Source organism: Pipistrellus hanaki (genome assembly GCF_964339955.1).
Source record: "Pipistrellus hanaki genome assembly, contig: scaffold_41, whole genome shotgun sequence".
Lineage (NCBI taxonomy): Eukaryota > Metazoa > Chordata > Mammalia > Chiroptera > Vespertilionidae > Pipistrellus > Pipistrellus hanaki.
Window position 1 is genome coordinate 432,372 of NW_028182292.1, and position 8,119 is coordinate 440,490.

General features: G+C 66.4%; 1 protein-coding gene across 1 annotated transcript; it reads left to right on the forward strand.

Moving 5' to 3' along the window:
- Positions 1–105: 105 nt before the first annotated feature.
- GRINA (glutamate ionotropic receptor NMDA type subunit associated protein 1) lies at positions 106–3,783 on the forward strand. The gene is made up of 7 exons (XM_084907254.1): positions 106–276; positions 1,186–1,572; positions 1,656–1,768; positions 1,840–2,040; positions 2,154–2,282; positions 2,399–2,542; positions 3,095–3,783. Exons 2-7 carry the CDS (start codon positions 1,209–1,211, stop codon positions 3,242–3,244), a joined length of 1,101 nt encoding a protein of 366 aa, XP_084763380.1. The 5' UTR covers positions 106–276; positions 1,186–1,208; the 3' UTR covers positions 3,245–3,783.
- The last annotated feature ends 4,336 nt before the right edge of the window (positions 3,784–8,119 follow it).

An 8,119-nucleotide genomic window follows, 5' to 3' on the forward strand; every position in this document is an offset into this window, starting at 1 on the left:
GCAGAGGTCAGAGGTCTTCAACCCCCACGACCAGGAGCCCGCAGCGGGCCCAGTCCGCCCCGAGAGGCCCCGCCCCGCCCCTGCCGCCAGGCCCCGCCCCGCCCCAGGCCCCGCCCACCTCCGTCACAAGGCCCGCAGCGTCTTCCGAGCCGCAGGCGCAGGCCCCGCCGAGCGGCTGCGGAGCGGGTGCGGGGACAAGTTCGGGCGCAGCGGCCATCGACCGCGCGGCCGCGCACCGCCCACCGTACTCACCGACCTGCCTGAGGCCCCCGAGCGGTGAGTCCCCGGCCCGGCCCCGCGCCGAGGCCGCTCGCCGAGCCGCCGCCGGCCGCCCCCGCCCCGCGCGGACCCTGCGCAGCCAGCGGCGCCCCCTTGGGTCCGTCGGTCGGTCGGTCGGTCTGTCCGAGGCTCGCGACCCGTTTGGGACCGGGGTGGTGACGGGGGTCGGAGGCCCGCGGCCTGGAGCGGGAGGGGGGAGCGGACGAACTGCGGCGGCGGCGAGACCCGCGGCCTGAGCGACCCCCGCCCCGGCAGGCAGGGCCCCCGCCGTGGGAGCAGGTTCCCGGCCGCCGCGGCTCCCGCTCGCCCACCGCCCCCGCCCCCGCCCGCTTTGTTCCCGCACGGCCTCCGCCGGCTTCCATCCCCCACACACCCCCGCACCCCGCCGCCGCCGGCGCACCCCGCTGCAGGCGCCCGCACCAGCCAGGCCGCTGCCCCCGCCCGGGCCGCTCGGAGGGGTCAGCCGGCCCGCAGACGGCCCAGGATTTCCTGGGATGGAAATAGCCGCCGGCTCGGCTCGGCTCCGGCCGAAAGCTGCTTAAGGGCAGGGATGCGAAGGGGGCGGTCTGGACACACCCCACAGCGCCCGCCCGACCGCACCCTCGCCCGGCTCGGCTTTGGGAGGCCCTTCCAGTTGCTTCTAAGAAAACCGGAGCCAAACCCCGGGCCGACAGCCTCCCCTTCACCTTGGGAGCGGGTCTAGCGCGGCCTCCAGGCGGGAAGCCCTCGCCCCACCACCCACCGACCCTCCCGGACCCAAGGGCCCCTCTGCGTGGGGGCCCGGGACTGCCCAGAGGCAAAGGTCGCGGGCCCTCCCCCTTCCTCCGTTCCCGGCAGCAGGTGGGGCCGCCCCGGGCTGCGGGGGACAAGTCGCCCCAGGCTGACTGTTCTCTCTCCCTCCTCTAGGGGGAGCCGCAGAACCTGAGGCCATGCCTCACGAGAAGAGTTTCTTGGTGTCCGGGGACAACTATCCTCCCCCAAACCCTGGGTACCCGGGGGTGGCCCAGGCCCCTGTGGTTCCTTACCCCGGAGCCCCTTACCCACAAGCCCAGTTCCAGCCTTCCCCCTATGCCCAGCCAGGGTATCCCCAGGCCCCTGATTCCTACCCCCAAGGGGGTTACCCTCAGGCCCCCTACCCCCAAGCAGGTTACCCCCAGGGTCCCTACCCCCAAGGGGGATACCCCCAGGGCCCCTACCCCCAAGGGGGATACCCTCAGGGGCCATATCCACAGAGCCCCTTCCCACCCAACCCCTATGGACAGCCACAGGCCTTTCCGATCCAGGACCCTGGCTGTGAGTAACGGGGCAGGGGCTCGGGGAGGGCAGGGGCTCCAGGGACCCACAGGTGGCCCTGACCTGGCCCCCCTGCTCCCCAGCCCCTCCGCATGGGACCTACCATGAGGATGGACCCCCGTCCTACTATGGCAACCAGGACTTCCCTGCCACCAACTGGGATGACAAGAGCATCCGCCAGGCTTTCATCCGGAAGGTGGGCCTCGTCCCCCGGGCTGGGGGTGGGGGCGGCGGTGCCGGGCGGGCTCTGAGCGGCTCCTCTCCCAGGTGTTCCTGGTGCTGACCCTGCAGCTGTCCCTGACGCTGTCCACCGTGGCCGTGTTCACGTTCGTCAAGGAAGTGAAGGGCTTCGTCCGGGAGAACGTCTGGACCTACTATGTCTCCTACGCCGTCTTCTTCGTCTCCCTCATCGCCCTCAGCTGCTGCGGGGACTTCCGCCGAAAGCATCCCTGGAACCTCATTGCACTGGTAACCGCCAGGGCCCTGCCTCCCCGCCCCGCTACACACACTCGGTTGGCACTGGAGGGGGGGAGGGTTGTGGCTGGAGCAGCCCTCACCCTCAAGGCCCCGTCTGCCCGCAGTCAATCCTGACCATCAGCCTGTCCTACATGGTGGGCGTGATCGCCAGCTTCTACAACACCGAGGCGGTCATCATGGCTGTGGGCATCACCACCATCGTCTGCTTCACGGTGGTCATCTTCTCCTTGCAGGTGGGGGTCCTGGCGGGGTCTCCTCCGTGCCTGGGAGGGCCCCGGGCTGGGCGGGGGGCGGCTGTCGGCCGGGGGCCTGGCCGGGGCACCAGGGCCTGTGTCCGCTGTCCCCGCAGACCCGCTACGACTTCACGTCGTGCATGGGCGTGCTGCTGGTGAGCATGGTGGTGCTGATCCTCTTCGCCATCCTCTGCATCTTCATCCGCAACCGCATCCTAGAGATTGTGTACGCCTCGCTGGGCGCGCTGCTCTTCACCTGCGTGAGTGAGGACCTCGGGGCGGGCACCGGGGCGGGCACCGGGCTGGGGGTGGGCACCGGGCAGGGGCGGGCACCGGGCAGGGGCGGGCACCGGGCTGGGGGTGGGCACCGGGCAGGGGCGGTCACCGGGCAGGGGGCAGGCACCGGGCGGGGGGCGGGCACCGGGCTGGGGGCGGGCACCGGGCTGGGGGCGGGCACCGGGCTGGGGCGGTCACCGGGCGGGGGGCAGGCACCGGGCGGGGGGCGGGCACCGGGCTGGGGGCGGGCACCGGGCTGGGGGCGGGCACCGGGCTGGGGGCGGGCACCGGGAAGGGGCGGTCACCGGGCAGGGGGCGGGCACCGGGCTGGGGGCGGGCACCGGGCTGGGGGCGGTCACCGGGCGGGGGGGCGGTCACCGGGCTGGGGGCGGGCACCGGGCGGGGGCGGGCACCGGGCTGGGGGCGGGCACCGGGCGGGGGCGGGCACGGGGCTGGGGGCGGGCACCGGGCGGGGGGCAGGCACCGGGCCGGGGGGGGGCGGGCGGGTCCCTCAGCACGGCATGCTGTCACCTCAGTTCCTGGCAGTGGACACCCAGCTGCTGCTGGGGAACAAGCAGCTGTCGCTGAGCCCGGAGGAGTACGTGTTCGCGGCGCTCAATCTGTACACAGACATCATCAACATCTTCCTGTTCATCCTCACCATCATCGGCCGCGCCAAGGAGTAGCCCGAGCCCTGCCACGCGGGGGGTGTGGCTGGCGTGGCAGTGCCATCTGGACCTCCCCTCTCTCTCCCGGATGCAGCCTGGGACAGAGGAAGCCCCCCTACCACCCTCCTGTGTATACACTGCAGATACTTCCGTGTGGACCCGCCGTGGCCTGCATGGCCCCTCTAGCCCTCCCGCTCTGACACGGGCAGCAGGGCTGGGTTTCCGTGCCGCCTCCTGCCCACTCACTGTTGCATGAGCCCTGTCTGCCAGCCCACCCCAGGGGGCAATCCCAGGTCCCGGGGGTGAGGGATGGAGCCGAGAGGTGAGGGTGCACGACTCGCCTCCTGACCCAGCTCCCCCGCCTGGCATAGAGTATCCCCTTCTCCCCGCCCCCGCCCCGGAGTGCTGCTCTCTGGGGGACCTGCGGGGGAAGGGTCTCGTTCCTGTGCTGAGCCCAGAGGGCAGAGAGGATGGAATATTTCGGGGAGAAGGATGCCTCTCTCTCACTCTGCTGTCTTTAAAACGCCAATAAATGGGACCCGCTGCTCTTCTTGTCACGCTTCTCGGTGCCACTTCTTGCAGGAGGCCAGGCGGGGACCTGGGCCTCCCCCCAGTGCTGAAGGGGCAGGACCGGGCCTCGGTGGTGGGGTTAGCTCACAGCAGAGCAAACGGCAGCGGCTAATCCTGCCTATCCACGCTTCCACCTCCCTCCTGGCACTCTTCCCGGCCATGTGCTGAGGCCGTGGTCGGCACTCTGCGGCTCGGAGCCACAGGCGGCTCTCTGGCCCTTGAGTGGCTCTTCCACAAAACACCACGGCCCGGGCGAGTCTGTTTTTGAAGAAGCGGCGTTAGAAGAAGTTTAAGTTTAAAAAATGTGGCTCTCAAAAGAAATTTCTATCATACTGTTGGTATTTGGCTCTGTTGACTAATGAGTTTGCCGACCTCTGGCCTAAGGGGTGAGCCAGTGTTCCAGGTGGCGGACAGGACCCTGAGGCTCCTGGGAAAGCAAGGTGCCTGGGTGACATGATGGTATGTGGCCCGGCTGGCTGTCACTCCCTCCTGGACCGGCACAGCGTGATGTGAGACCTGACCATCATGCTGAAGAGCAGTGCCCCTGCCAGGCTCCTCAGACTCCGCAGGGCCCCCGGCCGCCATCCTTGGGCGGCAGACATGTCACCCAGGCCTTGCCCCAACAAAGGCCTTCCCCAGCCCTCCGCCCGCCCCACCAGACGCCTGCGGACTAGAGCTCCCGGCCGAGAGCTGGGCAAAGACAGGCTCAGCAGTTGGGCTCCTGGCCTGCTTCCGGCACCTTCCGTTGGCCTCGACGGGCCCCACCCCTCCAGGACCCTCAGCCCAGCGAGTTCTGCACGTCCTCCCCTATGGCTTTGCCGCCACACCTCCAGCCCTCGCCCATCTGCACCCTGGCTCTCGGGTGCATGTCCAGGTGCCAGCTGGCTGTCCATATCACCCTGGCTCCCCAGAGATGGGTCCCTCCACTGCCCCAGGCTCCGCTCTGAGGACCAGGATCCTGCCTGAGCCTTCCTGAGCCCCTAACCCAGGGCACCTCCTCGCTGCAGCCTTCTCCCGCAGGACCCTCTATCCCGCCTGGCTGGAGAACCCTCCTGGGCTGCTCCTCCTCCCTGGGAATCCATCAACCCCCTCCTTTAGCCGGCACAGCACCCCAGCATCTGTGAAGAGATCCACACAGAGCCGGAGCCAGCACCGCCCCCCCCCCCCCATGTCAGCAGGCACCTCAGCTGAGGCCTGCCCCACACCAAGGCCCTCCTCCCCCCTAACCTGCTGCTCCTGTGTCCTCTCCCTCAGCAGCACCCACCCCAGCACCCAGGCCACACGGGGCTGGTCTCTCTCCCCTTGTGCCTCCTGCCTCAGCTCCTGTCTCCCTGCCCACCTTCCCGCCTCCCCAGGCCTGCCCCTCCGTGCTCACCTGTCAGCTCCACTCCACAACCTTCTCTCTAAACACGGATTGCACCACCCGCCTACCCCAAGCCCTCTGCCGGCTGCCGGTGGGACAGAGTCCAGATTCCTCCCTGGAACACGGTGGCTGCCATCTGCCCTCAGGCTGCTCCCGCTGGCCTCCCGCTGGCCCCTCGCCCTCCACGCCCAGGCCTGACCTTGCACAGCCTAAGCCACGGGCAGGCCCCCCTTCCCTGGGCTGGGAGGCCGCCTGCCTTCCCAGCCACCTGGGCCCCTTCTCGGCATCCACCTGGCCCGTTCCAGCCGCTGTCAGCCACCTTGGTCATCCTGCTTCGTTCACATGCTGCCCACTGACCGCCGGCACCGCAGCCCTCCCCCACGCCTCTGCGCTGCCTCCTGAGCAGGAGCAGTTCCTCATCCAGGGGCCCTGCCCGCCAGAGCTCTGCTCAGAGGCAGCTCACAGACCCAGCAGGACTTCCCACCGAGGAGGGAACATGGAGCGTCACGGGCTGAAGAGAACAGCGGGGCAGAAGGAGCTCAGGCATGAGCGGCAGGCGAACTGTGCAAGGACAGTCAAGTTCGAGGAGGATAAATTCTGAGTCTATATCTAAACGGAGAGGCTCCTGGGGACAGCTAGGGCCTCGCGTTGTGGGGCAGGGCGGGCAAGGACCAGGAGACCTTCCTGCAGCAGGGAGACCAGCCCAGGGGGAAGGGCGGGGCCTGTCCTTAGGGGAAGGGGACGCCGGCAGGGCCACAGTTGGGTGCTGAGGCAGACGAGTCCAGCCACAGGATGACCAGGCCGTGGTGAGCGGGTGCCAGCAGGTGAAGAAAGCCAGGAGGAAGACGCGCTGAGGAGGGCCGGCCAGAGAAGAGCTGGAGCAGTGCTGGGGGGCGGGGGGATGGCGCGGGCAGGGGCACTGGGAGGTCGTTTTTAGTGCTAAAAAGGGGTCAGGCTGGGTCGGGGCAAAGCAGGCAGGTGTTCCTGCCAGTGGACTGTGGCCTGCTGTGACCCACCCAGGGGGTGAGGGGCAGCCTCTGATAAGACTGGGCAGGCAGGTGGGGGTGCAGAAGGTGGGCACACTGATCCCTGAAGCTGAATGGAACCACAGCAGTTGTGAGGTCAACCACGTTGATTCTTCAGGGAGGGAAGGACCCTGGCCGGGGCTTATCAGCAAGGCCCAGTGTCACCAGCAGCGGGCACGGACGCCCAGATACAGGCCCGGGCGTTCTCCGTTTAAACAACTTCATACAAACTAGACTCAGACAAAGCCCCTCTGTGACCCGTTGAGACAACACCACTCCAGCCCCAGCTGGTTTGGCTCAGTGGATAGAGTGTCAGCCTGCAGACCAAAGGGACCCGGGTTCGATTCCTGTTAAGAGCACATGCCTCGGTTGCAGGATCCTCCCCAACACCGGCCCTGGTTGGGGCTCCTGCAGGGGGCAACCCACCGATGTGTTTCTCTCACATCGAAGTTTCTGTCTGTCTTTCCCCCTCTCTTCCATTCTCCCTAAAAATCAGTGAGAAAATATCCTCAGGTGAAGAAAAAAAAAAAAAAAGCCACTCCATAATCACATCTGAACACAGAGAAAACACGAGTCCCGTCCCAGCCAGTAAGAGCGAGCACGCCCTGCCCTGCCCCCTCTGAGCGCCACGGGCCTGCCTCCAGTCTGTCCCCCAAGAGGTGTGTGGAGATACCCGGTCACAGAATGGCTCCCCTTCCTGGCAGCACCCCATCCCGAGCAAAGCCCTGCTTCCAGAAGTCCCCCCAGAAGCCATCAAGCCAAATCCTAGTAAGGCCTTCTAGCACCCCATTCCTGCAACTCCCTGAGGTCCCTAACCCATCACCCCTGTCTCCTCTCTGAGTACAGCCCAGATCCAATGAGGGAGGGGGAGCCGGGGGTCAGAAAACCCCCACTTGGGCAGGTGTGGAGAGAGGCTGCAGCAGAATGGGTGAGCTGGAGGCAGGCAACGCAGCCAGAGACGAGGCTGCCTGCACAAGCCCCAACCCTGACAGCTGGGAAAGGAGAATCGGGCTGGTCGTGGGGACCTGGGGGAGAGCCCTGGAACTTGACATGACTGCGCCTCGGTGCCCTCACCTGTAGGACGGGGCATTCACACTGTCTGCCTGGATGGGAGGTAGGAGGTATGGACAGAGAGAGGGCTTGGGGATCGAGGTCCCTGTCCTCCAACAACTTCATGCCTTGAGAAGATGGCTTTGCAAAGAAGCTTGTTGCTCTAGCCGGTTTGGCTCAGCTGATGGAGCATCAACTTTCGAACTGAAGGGCCCCAAGTTCGATTCTGGTCAGGGGCTTGATCCCCAGTGGGGGGGCATGCAGGAGGCAGCCAATCGATGATTCTCTCTCATCGTTGGTGTTTCTATCACTCTCTCCCTCTTCCTTCCTCTCTAAAATCAATAAAAAGAAAGAAAGAAAGAAAGAAAGAAAGGAAGGAAGGAAGGAAGGAAGGAAGGAAGGAAGGAAGGAAGGAAGAAAGAAAGAAAGAAAGAAAGAAAGAAAGGAAGGAAGGAAGGAAGGAAGAAAGAAAGATGTTAACCCCACAAAAAACCCCAAGCCAAATGGGGCCAAGCCAGCTGAGTCTAATGGGCTCATCCGAAGAGGGACAAACATTGCAAAAGCCAGTGACACCCAACCAGAGGGTCAGCTAAGCAAGTAGGAAAACGCCGAAGGTTTGCGAGCGGCAAATGCGCGAGGAGCACAGACCCGGGTGGACACCGGGGGAGGAGGCTCCTGGTCCTCCTGCAGGTGAGACCTCCCGCCGGACCGGAACCAGGGGCCGTCCGAAGCCACGCTTTCCCAGAGCTCAGACAGAGCGGGCAGAGGACAAGGCCCGGCCAGGCAGCTCTCACTCCCAGGCTCGCTCCTCCAAACACGTGATCCCAATGAACGCTGATCACCTTGCTCTCCAAACTGCTGTTCTATCCCAAACGCAACCCTGAC